The 17,460-nt window shown below is 43.8% G+C and overlaps 1 protein-coding gene across 1 annotated transcript in view; it reads right to left on the bottom strand.

The window, feature by feature from the left end:
- Positions 1-7,315, bottom strand: part of ubl3a (ubiquitin-like 3a) — a 36,913-nt gene extending 29,598 nt beyond the window's left edge. Inside the window, exon 1 of the mRNA XM_086176854.1 lies at positions 6,589-7,315. Within this exon, the coding sequence (XP_086032980.1) occupies positions 6,589-6,618 (30 nt within the window). The 5' untranslated portion in view covers positions 6,619-7,315. The remainder of the gene's footprint in view (positions 1-6,588) is intronic.
- Positions 7,316-17,460: the final 10,145 nt, after the last annotated feature.

The raw sequence follows: 17,460 nt of genomic DNA, 5'->3' as shown, positions 1-17,460 counted from the left end.
CCTGCTGAGCTGAGCGGTGATTTCTCTGCGGTCAATGGTGATCACATTCTACTCACACGCACTCATTTACGTCGAGCTCTGCAATGGATAAACTTAGCATAAAAGCTATAATGAAACATGTACTGTAGTAACTACTCCAGATTTATGTCCGATTCTAAATCACATCTCCTAATTAACTGATGCTTAACGTCAAAAGCAAATGTGGCGCAGAACCAGTGGTTTTTCATAGCCAAGACAGATCAGAACCAGAGACAAAATCACAGACCAAAGCTTTTCTCTGAATGAAGATCCTGTCAAAAAATTATAAGTACTTAAACACTCTTTTGCCTTTACAAAGGCAAATACCTGCCAACACTAAGTAAGGGATTTTCCAGGAGAATAAGCCCTCATCCAAGCACACAAACACATACTTTTCCTCAAGGAGTATTTCTGGGCACTCTTTGTGCCTCTAGCTAGGCTAATCACAAAAGCAAACAGGCAAAAGCCATGGGTTCTCTCATGTTCAAGCAAAGTTTGTCATGGTGTATTGCGTCATCCTTGAGTTTTAATCTATGAGGAAGTTTACTTCGAGGAAATTGCTCCCCTACTTTAATTATCATGAAAATATTTCAACCAATGAGAACATCTTGTTGGTGTCATCATTTCAATGAGGAATTTGAAACCATTCTACACGTTCAGTTTTTTTCATGGTTTATGTATCACACAACTATGTAACTGTAACCAATGCCAAGAGTTTCCTACCAGTCTCACTAATCCCTTATTTCACTCAGTTAGCTTTGCACTATGTGCACAGAGAAGTGAGCAAAACTGGTAAACTGTCCAGAAATAAAAGTTGAGGATTTTGAAAATTAAAAATTTATAACCACGAGTGGTCCTGATTTTTTTTTTTTTTTTTTTTACAAATATGAGAAAAGAGAGACCAGGTGAAGTGATTGTGCAAGCACATCTGTGCAGGTGCAACACCGTTGCTTTTCATGGACAACACCATTTCATTCTTCATGGAGCGCATAGGATGCACATGGACAGACAAATGCTACAACAGAGACAAAATGACAAACAGATGAAAATAAACAACTACACAGTTATATAAGCAATCAATAGAGGAGACCTTCTTAATTGGACATCCTGGTGGGACCAGAGATGGGCATCAATAAGATTGAATTAACTGTACACAATCACATAGGATGCTGGATATAGACACTGACTAAAGTTCTGGAAACTCCAGCAACTGTCAACACAAATATAAAAGGCAAATCATTCATTTCCTTGCAGATGAAATACACAGCTTGAAAAGAGATCGGCTAAAAACTTTCAAAACAGTCTTCTTTTTTCATTCTTCTTGTATTGATCGAATTACAGTGTTTACTTGTAAAACAAAAACATCACTGTTGTATGATGATTTATCAGTACATTTCCTTTTAAATGATAATAAAATAAAAATAAAATGATAAAAAGACGATTTGCGTGTATGTCATTTTGCTGAAATCCTTTAAATGAAATGAAATCCATCACCTTCGCAACTACAGTGAGAACCATCCATGGCTTGGAGGGCTGCATGTGACAAAGTCACAGTCAATACATCAACCCCAGCATCCGGGCACGATGACGTAATCCCGATTCGTGACTCAGACTGCAACACATGGCATTGGTAACACACAGATATTCACTGACACCCTTCATCCAAATGGAGCCGCCATGTTTCTCTTCCCTCTGCATGTGTCAATCACAGCCTGTCAGCAGTTCATACGCCATGTCTTCAGCTACCTCGTGTTGCAAGTGCTAAGCTCAGCTCCATGCAGAGGAGGCACAGGGAGCAGTGCTTTCAGCAGCAAAGAGCCCCCACCCTTTCCCCCCTTCCCATTGTCCTTTCATCGGCAACCAACGCGTTTCTGACCCTTGACCCCAAACCTTCCACTCCTTTGTGTGTGTTTGCAGGCATGTGCATCCATGTTTCTATGTGCTGTGAGGGAGGCCAACAATGTGGTCCCCGCCACGCACAAATACAAGCACTTAGCAACAGCCCGACAGAAAAATCAAAATGCCTTTTACAATGACATGAGGATGCGTTTTATTTGATATATTTAATTACGTAAGGTTATACCATGCCGTTGAGATTATTGTGTTTTCTTTCAGAATGTACCCATGGGTCAACTGGCACTGGACATCATTTGCACTTTCATGAAACGGAGAGGCATTTCTCCATTTCCATGTGGTTCTACTGTAGCCAGATTATGAGTCTTTAAGTATGGCTGGGTATTTGCTCTGTGCCTTCATTGTGTTGTCAGACTGGAGAACATTTGATGTATTTCAGATGCTGAATGGTTTTTTGACTTCACCAAAGCGTCTGAACATTCTATCTTGGCTACTTTCACATTTATAATAAGTTCCCACAGTAAACAGTCACCCTGGATACTCAGCCAAAATAACACTTACATAATCCTAAGATATTACTTTGGACTTGGTGGCTGGTGTCTTGGGGAGAAACCAAGATTTTCAGCTGTTCACAAGGCCTCCTTATATTTGGCCATGTAAAATGACCTGTGTTTTTACTGCCTTCCTGTTCCTTAGAACTACAGGTGGCACAGTGAAAAATGATTTTCATTTATGAACATCAAATTTAACCATAAATTCAAAACCTTCAATTCAGCCGATTATTCGCCCAGCCTAGCATGACTCCTCTTTGCAAACACTGACTGTACAGTGAAGCATCCAGTCCCACATACTGTCAGTCTCTCACACTGACTCCATCGGCGGTGTTTCAATCCCAGCGTCAGATGACTGACTAAGTCATACTGTGATACAGAGCATTGAGCTCGGCGGTATCTAAAGCTTTAGCCACTGCTTTGTTTTCAATGGCAGATTTCTGGACGCTTTGCAGGCTTAATAACAACTGACACATTTGTAAGCTGTTTTCTGTTGTTGAGTTTAAACAATCGCTGCAGAAATAATGACTTGGCATCCAGGGTTTTGCAGGGTAGCATATTTACCCAGCCAATTAGCAGATCCACCCTCTGCATGTCATTTTTAAAGTAACCTGAGTCGCTGTTTTCCTTTTAACCAGTCAAGTGTCTGTCCCACGGAAAATAAAACTTTGTAGTTTCGATTTTTGAGACTGATTTTTAAGACATTTTCTTAATGAAGTTTCAATCTCCTCGGAATTCTAGAACTAAGTCAGAATGTGTCACAGGGAAGGAAAAAAAAAGGAAATCAATGATCTTGACAGTAATTTTGATGACTATAATAAAGCCGACCAAACGTTAGCTTGTAACTGACCTATAAGGTGTCAATGAATAATGTAAAGCACTGCTGGCTCTTTGGCTGCAGCGCTGGGACATCACAATGTTTGATATTAATCCCCTTCATCATCACAGTCGTCTCAAAGAAGGTGATCTATTCTGCCGTTTCTGCAAACCGACACCAAACACGTACCTGCAAACCCACCCAAAACCCCTGCACGCTCACACAAACGCTAAGATCCAAGCGTCTCGCTGTTGCCATGGGGACCATTTCAACCCTGTCAGCACATCGGAGAGCCTGCCTTGGAGCAAGGTAATTATCTCGCTCTGAACACATACTCCTCCGATCCCTATGCCCATCCTTTTTTTCTCCTCCAAAAGCAGAAGAAGAAAAAAAAAAAAACACCCGTCATTCTCAGGAGGCGAGACCATTCCTCCTCCTGTTCGCTCTCTTGGATTCATTCACCCACGGTGTTTGGAACAAACATTGTCCTCTCCTCCTACTCTTCTCTCCCACTCCATCCAGCCAGCATGCACGCTCATAAGCTCCATCCATAAACTTCTATACTTAGGGTGGGGGTAGTTGAGGGACGGGGGTGGGGGGGTTGCAGGCAAAAAAGAAAGAGAATGTGCATCTGCTGCTGATTTCAACCACACAGGAAGAGTTATTTCCTTGGGGAAAACAAGAAGCTCGACTGAGCCGAGCCACAAGGGGATTGGTTTGTTCTAATGAATTACACTGGCAGAAATCTCTTAATGTTTTCCTTATGTGCCCAAGTTGACCTTTACGGCATCCGCTGTGAGCATGTTAATAATGTGAGCCTGAAGACAGCAGCTCTGGCATGAATGAACCCATTTTAATACAATTATATACCAGAGTTGGCAGTGATTTCCCCCTCGCTTTCTGAAATATCGTTATTACTTCAATGTTGGAGAAATGAAATCTATGGCTGACACGGGCGATAAATGATGCAATAATAAGGTGATACTTCCCTCACAGGGGGAAATGCAGGGGGCATAGACCAGACTGAGTTACAAGCGAGCTGGCAGGGATTCAGTGTGCTGCCCAAGGGCACCCCAGCAAAGACACTCGGAGCCAGGACCAAGGTTCTCTGACTGAAATATCACCTTATCATTCTGTTTCCAAAGGGGACGCCAGAATTTACAATACACCGTTGAAATGCAGAGAAAGCTTTCCTAAATGTAGGATATTCTCATTTTCATCTCATTTGAAATTACCCGCTTGGTGTTAAAACCAGCAGAACATGCCATGGGTAAACTGGCAAGAGTTTAACGTAGATCCAGCCAAGAAATCATTGAAAATAACATCAAGAATTGACTGAAAAGTTATTTTTGGGCATCACTCACTTCCTGGGATACTAGGGTGCATCGATTTGGAGCTTTAAGAATTGAAAAGTATAAATAACACTACACAAAAAAAATATCACGGTAACTGTTTTTGCCGGGCAATTAATTGTTACAAAATTTTTTTTTTTTTGTCATTTTCTCTTATAACCCCAAGTTACATTAAAAATGAACAATAAGCACTTTCTATTTATCAAACTTAAAAGCATCATGCACATATCGGGTTTGTATTTGATGCATGTTTTTGAAAACTTGATTGACGGATCTAAATGAAATGATTGGCTGGATGAGAAGTCAATGTCGTATTTATTATAACAGGCCCAGTCGAGGCAACACTGTTACCGAAGTTCACGTGAAGACCCAAACATGCACGCAGATGGCTAGTGACATAACTGCGGAACTTCTATGAATGTTGTTCAGGATTCCTGCTGCTCAGCATATTTAACTGCAGCTCAACAACAAGTGGGAAAATGGAATGTTCACTTTGTGATTACGTTCCTAATCCTTGGAAATTCCTTATGACGTGCTATATTTAGCCGCTTTAGCTTGGAATGGACACAAACGTATACATTTCAGCCGGCTCGCCTCGAACCTACACACAGTGTTATTGTAACGTCCTAAAGATAATGGGCCTGCTGTTGGGGGGGATCAGCTGAGCTTAGATATGCAAGGAGTGCAGGCACAGCTGGGGCATTATATGGTTCATCATTCTATACATAGTGAATAGAGAGATAGTAAATATGGCAGACAGATGGGGAAAAAACAGCGTGCCTAATACCAGTTAATCCCAACAAACGGTATGTTACAAGCCTTTTAATTTGCACAGGTGAAAGGAGAGCGTCGAGAGGCGGACATAAATCTTGGCGAGATTATGTAACACGCGGCCAGACTAAATTAAATCAAGTAAATACATCATATGATCTGAGAATCCCGTCTTTGAGCTGCTGGAGGGAGGTGGGGGCGATGACGATGACAGACTGGAGGTCATACTTTGAGCCCTGCTTTAATGCACCTCTACAACGCGATGTATGACATAATGAGGTTGTAGTGGCAAAGCAATTACCATTCAGTCTGCACTCAAACCCAGTGAAGGAGCACTCTGCTCCCAGCCAGGCCGACTGCGATGCCCGGCCCTCGCAGCACTGACATTAAATATACAGCCGCTGAAGTGATTTGACAGGTCTGAGAGGAACACCCACTTCCGATAAGGTCAGCTCCAGTGTAAACAAGCCCACGACGGCACACTCATCAGTGACACATGCGCTGATTCTGCAGGTTTGAGCCGGTTTACTACCTGCGCCCATCATTTTACCATGACTTTTACGGAATTATGATACATTTTTGTCAAACTCTCTCATTGGCTTCGGTCCAGTCTGATCCGTCGTGATAGAATTCAAGGAGAACACTCCATGAAACCTGATTTTAAGTGTTTGATCCATCAAATATGTTTTACGCTGGAAAACTTGGCCAAGATTCCCTGACGTCACCTGTTCTGTCCCAATAACTCCAACTAAAGATGTTGCCTTGAAAGGAGAATACAAATACTTTGTTGCAGAAAGCTTGGCGTGTCTGGCACTTTTGCAACTCACTTGCGAAAGCACTTGTTCTCTTTAACCAACTGTCTCAACTGGCCAGATGAACGTGATGGCTGTATGTTAACATTTTCTAAAACAGGGAAGCTGTGTTTGATGTTGTACGCGTATTACTGTAAAGGAAGTGAAACTATGGACTGTACTTGTTGTGACAATACTACCGGTACCTCTGACAAGGCTCACAAACCAAAGTTTTTGCTCCACTGGTGTGTGTGTGTGTTTGCAATTTATCATGACATTAGGGCCTTTGTAGACATATGAATTCAGAAGCAACTGCCTTGTAAATGCATATTAGTGACCACCAATAGCCCTTAAAAGTTTGAAAATGCGACCAAATATTAACAGTGATAAATACATAAATAATAATAATATGTATATGAATAAAAAACCCTCACCATGTCTGCTGGAGTGCTGCCCGTCATCATGAAGGTTTCCCCGGTCTTCACACACACACACACGGGAAGGATGACAATATAGATGTATGAAGGTATGTATATTTTCAGATATTGATCCCTCTTCCTGGTCTGTTGTCAAAGAAAGTCGCCGGCGCGGAGGGATCCGTCGTCGGTTTACAGCAGGAAGCAACGCACTATTTCTCCCGGTGACAACACCGAGGTTAGGGGGGGGACGATTCCTGACCGGGTCCTTATCTCCTACACGACCATTCCAATGACCGGTTTTCCAGAGGAATAAGAGGAAGGAACAAATAACAAAAAGAGAGTTATTTCGGAAATAAGAGACGAGAGTAAGCGGGACCCGAGGGCCTCCTGCGACCCTCCTCAATGGACCTCCTGCTTCGGAGAATGTTCCTACGCCATGCGAACAAACCCGCCGCCTCCGCCGCCGCTGCTGCTGCTAGCACATCCGGACACGGTTTTCCACTCTAACTGGGGGGCGTTCAGGTGGGGAAACTGTATATATATATCCGCGGGGTGAACGGTGACCGTCCGCTGATAACTCGAAACACTTCGGCCAGGTGTTGGCGAAGGGCGTCACGCCGTTTAAAGTTGTCGTTTCTTGTCCCTCTCCTGAAAACGGGAGTTTGTGACGGCTGTTGTTAGCGTGACCCACGGCGCTGTCGTAGTACCGACGCGAGCCGTTCAGCTGTCATCCTGCCTCGCAGATGACGTCAAGCCAATGGCTGTGAAGGGAAGCGGACATCCGGTGGGGATTTTCAAAATAAATTCCTGCTCAAACTTCTCCCTTTTGTACGATATCGTATCCTATTAAATGTAATATTGGATTTTGTTTTAAATATGAACATGAAAAAAATGCTCTGGCGTATAACTTACAGAAATTCTGTACACACAATTGTAAAATCTAGTAATCATTATATGTATATATATATATGTAGCCGAAAGAAGAAGAAGAAGATATATATATATATACATGTTGGGGTTTATGTTGATGTTTGTTTTCTGGGTAATTTTGGGGTTGCTGGGAATTTTGTGGGTGTGGTATGGAGTGCAAGGAATTGTGTTTTTTACCTGAAATTGGGCGAGAACAGTTAGTTGTTTTGCAGACTTATGTGGCGAGGCTGTGGCCAACAACAGCTATTGCTTATCAAACGGACGTTTCACCGTCACCTGGGTGTTTCCCAGACTAAACGCTACATTATTATTATTATTATTATTTGGATATAGGTGACAGGAGAATGCCAGACAAACTTTTAACAAGGGTCCAAACACTTGTCACAGATATTACCATGAAGAAGTATTTGGCAGCCATTCAGAAGCTGTTGTCGGCAGCATGTAGTAGATGTCCATAATGCATGACCACCACTGTGATGTTTATAGACAAATCATTTTAGCTCGTATGATCATTTGGAAACAGGTGGTGATCTGACTGTGTGACAGCAGTCTGTTGAAACTGCATCAGGAGGCCTGTTTTCCATTCCAGAGTTGAATGCTCACTTGACAGATAAATGGTATGTGAACCATAAATAGTGATCAGCGCTTCACGGGCGTTCACAGGTGTTCCGTGAGCGAAGGCACATAAATACACAACTGTCCTTTTGTTTTTGTCTGAATGAACATCTTCATCAAAAGCATTTACATCTTGATTATCTACACATCTGTCCGATTGACGGTGCCATGTCTTGTTGCTGGTTTCTAAAAGGTGTTGAGTAATACTAAATCTATTACACAACTTTAGATTTTCCGCAACACAGAGGGTAAAATCGACAACTACACACATTCGAGCGTTAGCCTCAATGTCCAACATTTTCTTCCTCATACATCTTGTTTTATTGCTAGATTTTTTTTCAATAATATTGGATCACCTTGAATTTCTTAAAAAAAAAAAAAAAAAAATAGTTCACTGTTTTATATTTCAAGCTGCCTATTCCTGAGCCAAACATTTACAGAACATCAACACACCATTCATGTTATTGTAGCGCCTCTGAAAAAAAAAAAAAAAAAAAGCAATTCACTTTTTGATTTTGTCGACGATGATGCTTTATTTTGAAATCAAAATTGCTGCCTATCCTGGTTTAACATCCCCCCCCCCCCCATGCTGCTTGACTCGGCCCTTTCAGGAACATGGCGGCAGCGATGAAAGGGGGAGGGGGTCAGAGGAGGGAATGCTGGAAGTGTTGGAAGCTGAAGTGGGAGACATTGCAGCTCGCCAGAGGAAAGACCTGCAGAGTGAGAGATTAACTCCTTTCTTTTTTTTTGTGAGGCTTCTGTTGGGGAGGATCTGGAAAACCTTCACGAGAACGGAGAACTCTTTATATATAAGGAATATATGTCGGAATAAATGTAGTTTGCACTCGATGATGATATTTATCAAATAAAAATATTGGGGATTTTTTTTTGGTTTTGTTTACGGTTGGCAGATGAGTGAAAAAAAACAATTGCAGCTCAGATCATTTACCATGTTTAAAGAGCAGAACGAGATCATGAGGTCAAAGGTCGTAGTCAGTGGAATATTAATGCCAGAGTTGGATTTAAAGTCCAGCATGCGGTTGAACGGTGAAAATATTATCTACAGGTTTACGTGCAGCCGTGCACAGTGACAGCGGACCCACCGGAGACAAGATCGGGCTGCCTCTCCGATCACTTGGTCAAAGTGATTGGATTAAACCTTTAAGGCAGTATCCTTGACTCATGAACGGACATGGGTTTCTTTAAAAAAAAAAAAAAGGATTTACATATTTTTAAGATACAGAAGTAAAATGAATCACTCAAAAGTATCAAATGATTTTTATTATTTGGTTAATTTCATTTTAGTCTAACTAAAGTAGAGATCTTCAGGATATGTGGACGACATGGATATTGTTGGGCTATTTATAGCATAAATATCATATCATAGCATGAAATATAATATGATGCCCTTGGTGTGTGTGTGTGTATGTGGGTGTTTATGTGTGTGTGTGTGTGTGTGTGTGTGTGTGTGTGCGGACGTTCGTACGCTGGCGGGGGGGGGGGGGGGGGGGGGGGGGGGGGGGGTTCTGTTAGCATTCGAGATGCGTCAGGACGGGCTTTTTCTCTGAGGTCTAGGATTAACCACCTAATCTCTCCACCATAAAGGGAAAGTTGAGAGGGGGTAGAGAGTCCGCACACACACACACACACACACACACACACACACACTCAGGCGTACATGAAAGCAAGCCTGCGGAAACATGGTGAGGTGCAAATGTGTTTGTGATGTCTGCTTTTTGAAAAAAATAATGGCGGGGTGTGTTCATAGCTGGTGAGTCTGTCTGACGATCCAGTCGTAAAAAGTTAATCTTGATTACTTTCTAATGTAATGAAAATGGAAACATTTTAAATTGCCGATTTTCTTATTGTATATATGTCACAAAGCTCACGGTGATCTCTCTTCAAACCCCCCGTTTTGGATGGAATAAAAACTAGCACAAACGTTCCACTTTCAAGACGTGAGTCTGCTTCATAAATGATTCATTCACCGTCTGAGTCGGTTTCCAACGATGAATCAACAGGCATTAAACAAAAAGTTCAAATATTACTCTATATGCACTAGAATCCCATCAGACTGCATCTTAGTGAATAAATAGAATCATGCGTCAGCAGTTCCAAGCAGATACGCGGCAGCCATTAAAATAGTGAATATTTTACCACCGGCTGCGACATTCTAGTATATGTGTCACCTTCACAGAACACTACACCTACCAAACAGAATATTAATGTGTTTTCAGTACCACACACTTATGCTTAAATGTAATGTACTATATAATGATAGTAATATAAATATTCATTCATTCATTATCTATGCCACTGATCTCCGGCTGGAGCCTATCCCAGCTGTCATTGTCGCCACGTGCATACAACTATTCACTCTCTCATTCACACATCTGGGCAATTTGGGGGTCTCCAGTTAACCTCCGGCGTGTTTTTGGACGGAGAACCGGAAGGAGACAGAGAAGAACGTGTGCTGCATGATAATTACAATAATACCTTGTATGAATTCATAATGTCTCCCAGAACCTTGCTACCAAGAAGCAAAGTAGCTAACGTGACGTGGAGAGCAGAATAACGTGACGGGGGGGCTTCGAGGCCGCCGGCCCAGGCTCACCGAAAACCAAAATGGGAAGGTACCGCCGCTCTTTGCTCGTTGCTGTAGCGGAGCCTAAAAGGTATAGATATTACAGTAGTTATCAAATATTCATCCGCCAACTGTCAAACCTTATATCAGATTCTGGCATTTTCCCGTGGGAATATGTCCCCCGACATTCTCCTGGCAACGGGAAATGGGAAAAATTGTCTACTCGACAATCAACCGGCGTGACAATCACAGTTCCTTTCTTCAGAAACGGATTCCTCTCACAGTCCGGACTGATGTTTGGATTGGTGAGACAAGAAAACGTCCGTTGGCACTTGCTTACCGATGAATTTTACATCGCAATATCTGCACAAATATCCCCTCTAAAACTGAAGGAATCGGGGAAACCCAATGGGACATGGATCAGGCTACATGCTACTTTTTTGATCACCTTGTCCCGGAAAGGATCTGATCTTTTGTTTTTTGACGGAAATAACCGCCAAAGAAGAAAGAAATTCCAACTGTGCTGCCGTCAGCTGTTGGTAAGAGTGGTACCAGGGATTTTAAGAGTAATAACCCCTTTTCTGTCGATGTGCAGATAATAGCAAACAAAAAACAAATTCGATCCATACCTGATTCTTCTTATCACGAATTTACATGTGCGTTTAAAAAAGTCCATCTCCCAAAAATGCCCAATCTAGAGTGTGATGACTGGCTGTTAAGCGTCTATTTTGCTAAAGGGTTAAGCCCAACCGTTTTGTGTTTGCAGGAAGGGCACGGCGACGCACGTTGTTCATTCTGCCGGGAAATTACGTCGCAATGAATATTTGACCTCAACCTTCCCGTATCGCTTAAACAAAGCGCGATCGCAACATCATCGGGGCTGAGAAATGCATGTTATGCGTGCGTTTCCTTCCTCAGCACTTGTCTGTACTTGTCCCGCAGTGCATGTCTGTGTAATATGAAGCTCCCGGTCACCTTTAGACTTCCTGACTTCCTCGCTTTAAGGTCTGCTGATCAAACACAAGCGCAACATTTTGTGCGGAGGCAATTCAATTCCGTAATCCTCTAAGCCTCTCCGCCGTGTTCCCTTTTCGCTTTTCCATCGTGGCAACCGGCCATCCTGCCGGGACCACACACACCGAAGACACACACACACACACTCACACGTGCCGAAGAAATGAAGGGGAAGCTACTTTTTGTACGATCTAAATGTCAAAGGGCAGCGTTGTAGTCAAAGCAGTGTACGATATCAACCAGCGCGCCGTCAAAATAGAAGATAAACTTTGATCTATTTCTGTCTGTCGTGTCACTACCCAACAGTTGCTGCTTTTTGGCTTCAAAGGACACACACACACACACACACACACATGCAATGCGCACACACTCCCGGCTGCCATTGCTCCATATATAAACACTGGCGTTCAGTAATCAAACATCCCACTGCTTAGCTATCAGTGCCTCCCGATGCTTCCCCGCAGATTATTAACACACACACACACGCATACGCAAGCACACACACCGTTTGTCGTCAGCTATTCTGAAATCCCGAGGCAGCCGCGGTGCCGTGGCAGAAAGGTCAGCGCTCAGAGCCACCGACCCATCCAGCACCCAGTGTGACGCATCGCACCCTCTGACTAAGTGGACGATTTTGTGCCCTCCCTCCCACTCCCGTAGAGACCCTACACCACACACACACACACACAGGCACACACACTTATCAGTTCATGACGGACAGATTAATGAGAGCAGCACCGCTTCGGCTTCACTTTTTCTCCACACCTTTTTTTTTGCCAACTGAAATGTTGATCAGACGTAGATGTTGAATTCTAATAACTGGCATGATCGGCGGCGTTTTAGTGCGGAGGCTCACGTTTCTAGTTCTGGACAGGCACTTTCATTCATACCCGCTTTTGAAATCTGTGACAGTAGTGACTGAGGAATCGTGCAAATGAGTTTAATTTCAACATTTACTTTTGGCCAAATTTAGTATTTCTCAAGTCGGCACCAAATAAATATCTGTCCGATCGCTTCTTTTATAGAACTCAATCTATTACTGTGCTTTTTTTTTTTTTTTCACCATCTGCCGGCGAGGCCTGGGACACTCGCCTCCATGACAGAGCGCGGAATTGAAGCTGCAAGTTCATGGCGCTGCTGCCAACTTCATTTTCCGACCGGATAAACAGACGGAATTCATATGAACCCTGCATTAAAACTTCGAAGGAGGGCTAAAAAAAAAAAAAAGCCTGGTTTAATTCACCCGCTCTGTGTTTACATCCCCTCCCTGAGAAGTTGGAGTGAACAGGAGTTGGCAGAATGTTGGCGAGAAGCGAGAAAGTCCCCGGTTCGATTCCGACAGATGGCCAGTATGTCGATGTGGCGTTCGCATGTTCTTCGTTTCTGCATGGGTTTTCTGCGGGTTTTCTCACGTTTCCTCCCGCGCTCCAAAGTCACGCAGTGGGTTGGTGGAATATGTGAGGTGTGAATGACAGGTTTAATGGTTGCATGTCTCTAGATGTGACCGGTCCAGTGTGAGCCCCGTCTCTCGCCCAATAACAGCTGGGATAGAAATGTGGTACAGGGGAATGAATGAATGAATGAATGAATGAATGAAAAAGTTGTCTGAATAAATTTGTGCAGCCCCTCAGGGATTCTTCCAATATGACAGACGAGAGATTCTCAACTGTCTTGTCAACTGCATTATCGGGGATTTAGCATTCTAAACATTTGCATTCGTGTGACCCCACCACAACCAGGCAGCTCCACTCTGTCCTCTGACTGACTGTACGTTACGATCGGTTCTCAAACAGACGCCTTCATTACTCTGAATCAGGTCGCTCTCAAAAGCGATGGTCTGAACCTGCGTTGGATTTGGCTCAGCGTTACCAGCAGACAACCTAAGCCCGGAGCTTATCTCCTACAAACTGTTGTTGTGTGGATCAGGAGCAGGTGGGGAGGTTTTTCTAATCTGCCCACCTGTCTCGCATACTGAACAGTAAATACACCCAAGGATTTACCCCACCCCACCCCACCCTAACCCACCCCTGGACTGTTTGCCGGATGCTGAGTGTGAGATAGTTGTCTCTGCGATGCTGTCACTGTGTTTTCAGTCAAGTCGGTGATTCCTTAGTCTGTAGAGAGAGAAAGAGAGAGAGAGTTCCCTCGGCTGTGAAAGCAATTTGTCATCTTTTCACATTTTTCCAATCCACCTGCCACTGAAGTGAAATAAAGGACATTCATCCTGCTTGTACTCTTTATCTATGTACACCTGCCTCCAGGAGTCTGGATGTTTACCCGGTCTTGTTGTTTCGAGGGGCTTTTCGCCTCTGTGTCTGTGCTTGTAAAAGTGCAGAGTGTTTTTATTTGGAAGGTTTCATTAAATCGCTACGCTTCGATACGATGCGGGCCAAAATCAGCCGCTCCATTGTTTGCCGCAGTTCCTCGGCTCCATAGAAGCTTGTCAGGTTTTTCAGGTTTCAACCCTCGGATATCGAGAACGTAAGAGGCAGCAGCCGGTGTCATATTTGGATCGGGTTTATCGATCTTGAAATGACTACGGGGGCCATTGCGAGTCGCTCAAAAAAGGTTTAAAAAAGGTCCTCTTTCACTTCAAGGTTCGGTCTGACATTTTCGCCTTATATTTTGACGGGTCGAACGAAGGATACGGTCGGTTTCGCTAATTACTCGGAAAGTTTCTGGCCCTCGTGTTCTCCCCGGCCATCTGTGGGTTTTCTCTGGCTCCGTCTAACAGACAAAAACATTCAGCGAGTTAATTGATGACTCTGAATTGACCGTGGGGGGGAAATAACCGAGTGAATGTGTGTATGTGTCTAATTGTGTCCTTAGACACACAACCTGCAATACACTCACGCTTTGTATAGCTCCTATCCAAAGTCGGCATCAAAATAAAACAATGCCGAAACTCAGACTTTGAAATCCTCGCTGCGTTTCGCCCTTCTCACCTGAGAGTTGAAGTCGGGACTCGCACGTATCCGAACACACAAACACGCGCAGCAGCGCCCGCCCAATGTGCCGCCGTACCAGGGTGTGGACACACAGCTGTGTTGTTGGAGCAAACCACAGGCGCTGCAACCTCCGCATACCTGAGTCAGCCCGCTCCTCACACACCCTCCGCCCCCCTATTTGTCTTCCCAGCCTCTCCTCTGTCATGTTGGCGAGGGTATAACGTAGGTGAGGTGTGGTTATTATTGCTGCCATGGGGACGCCAGGTACTGTCGGGGTGTTACAGAATAGGCTATTTATGATGATATGACCTGCGCTTTTCCATGCTGAGCTCAAAACAAAAACAAACAGAACGACCTTTTACCTTATTACGCCGTCTAAGTGTAACAGCGACGGCACCAGACGCAAAAAAATAAAGGCTTGCGTCACCTGCCGTGATAACATGTTATATTTTTGTGGAGCTAAACCCTCCATTAGCCTTTGTTTTGCAGAGGTCATTTGATTGGTGTTTGTTTCAGCGTGCCGCTTTGAGTCATTTGACACGTGGTTGCAGAGATGGGGTGGAAAACACAGACGGAGGGAGAAGGAGCCCGACGGATCTCGGCCTGATTCGCCGGCAGTGACAGGAACAACATGTGTCTGGCGGTTCAAGGTAAGGCCGGGATGTCAGAGCGTGTCTCGTCCCAGCCCACATCTCCAATTTGGGATGCTGCGGTTTTGCAAATTGACCGGACGTTTGTGACCGCAGAACGGAAAATAAGGCTTTATTTTTCTTCATGTAAATATGTATGATTAATTTCCCAATTTTAAAACGTTAAACAGGTCCATCAGTATTTGGCGAACATTACTGCATTAGTTCCCGAAAATAAAACTGACGCCGGTTTGTCCTTAATACGAGTGTCCAGTCAAAATGTGCGAATATTCAATCAGCTTGTAAATTTTAATCACTTTAATGATTTTAGCCCCAAAACCACTCCGTTAATGAATGTGCCAAATCTTAATCCTAATCCTACATGGAAGAATTTCCTTTATGAGATTCAGATAATGCAATCCAGGGAGGAAAATATCCTCTTCATTAAGTGCACTCTTTGATTTGGTGAGTGTCCTAATCCCCAGCATCGCTCCCACTCCATTTTTAAGTTCTTAAAAAGAAAAAAAAACAACTTTAAACATTTTCAAAACATCCCCAGCAAGTCGGAGGCAAAGAAAGCGAACGGTCGATATCTGGAACTTTTCTTTTCGGTCAATGTGGTTTGGTTTCTTCACCTAGCCTAGCAGCGTGGGCGGACATCCCATCACAACACCGCCGCGTATGGTAGGAGACGCCGCTTTTGGTCAGTTGCATACCGTAAATGCCGGTGAAATTTGCATTTACTGCATTTTGCACTTTGCCTGTTTAGCCCGTCTGGTACGGTAACAGTGCAATGAAGGCGTCGCCAAACGCGGCGAGGCTAAGACTTTATTTGGGCTTTGAAGGACAGGGCGACGGCCTAAACCGAGCTAATACCTTCTTTTCCGACCTGCACCCGAATCGAGGATTTCTCGATTTGCTGCACCGGAAAGGCTTTCCTGGAACCCTGGCCTCCCACAGCGCGGTGTGCAGAGCCACATTCTCCATGACCTCTACACCTATAACTGTACCGCCGCTCGATACACCCTCATTGCGTTTGCTGATGACATGGGCACGTCGTCGGCTCACAGATTAACTCCAAAATAATCTCACCTAGAACATTCATAGAACATAATAAACTTTCAGAAGCATGAACCGTAATCCGCTGTATGTGAAGGAGGACCGTGTGAAAAGGCTTCCGGACACAACCACATCGGGCAAAATCCTTCCCGGTGTCTTTCCGCTGCCACTCCGTTGAGAATGTGCTGACACACGGCATCTCCATGTAACACGCCAGCAGCTCAGCGGCAACTCGAGAGTCATGCAGAGGGTCATCATCTCCGCCCAGAAAAATCATTGGCTATTCTTTTTAGCTCTTGCTGCCTCAGTAGAGAAGCCGGCATCCTTAAACGCCCTTCCCGGCCTCGACTTGAGATGTTTGAGCCGCCGCCGCCCTCAGGCAGGTGGTTCACGTCCAGCTCGTTACAAACAACCAAACAGGCCAGAAGAATCCAGCGCTTTTCACACCTACATACAAATCATTTATATTTTACACGGCTTCTTATAGTTCTTATACATGCGTGTAAATGTTCTTCTTTAATTCTATTACAGTAACTTTCTAGCACCATATGAGGGAAAAATTCTGCTTCAGTTATTTGGGTGCGTCTTGTCACATAGTGACGGCGTCCAAACACAGTTTTTCTATTTTATATGTGTGTTGACTGTAAGCAAGTCAAAAGAGCCCTTACAATTAAACTTGTTTTACAATAGCGCTATCCAGTGGAAATTTTGGCGTACTACAGGATGAATTCATTTTTATTTTTTATTTTTTTTCAATTTAAATGATCTTAATTGTTAATTATGAATGTCTGTGTAGGTCATTGAAATGTAAATTAGAGTTTTAGAGGTAAATTGTGTTGACAAAGACACGATGGGATGAAAAAACGCACTGGTCAGACTATAATCTTAATAGACCTGTTGTGTGACTGGATAGGCTGCACTGTGATGCACAATGATCTCACACACACACACGCGCGCGCGCGCAAGTATGCGCACGTTCGAGCGCACACACACACACACACACTTACACACACGCATCTCAAGCAGAGGGAGATGAAAAAGGAGGACAATTGGACCTGAAACATTCCTTTGGCAGCAAAGAACATTGAATGAGAACAGAATCTGGGGG

The sequence above is a fragment of the Fistularia commersonii genome, chromosome 29 (genome assembly GCF_037954325.1).
Source record: "Fistularia commersonii isolate RoL2024-O1a breed Wild chromosome 29, RoL_Fcom_v1.0, whole genome shotgun sequence".
Lineage (NCBI taxonomy): Eukaryota > Metazoa > Chordata > Actinopteri > Syngnathiformes > Fistulariidae > Fistularia > Fistularia commersonii.
This window is presented reverse-complemented; position numbering and strand designations above follow the sequence as displayed.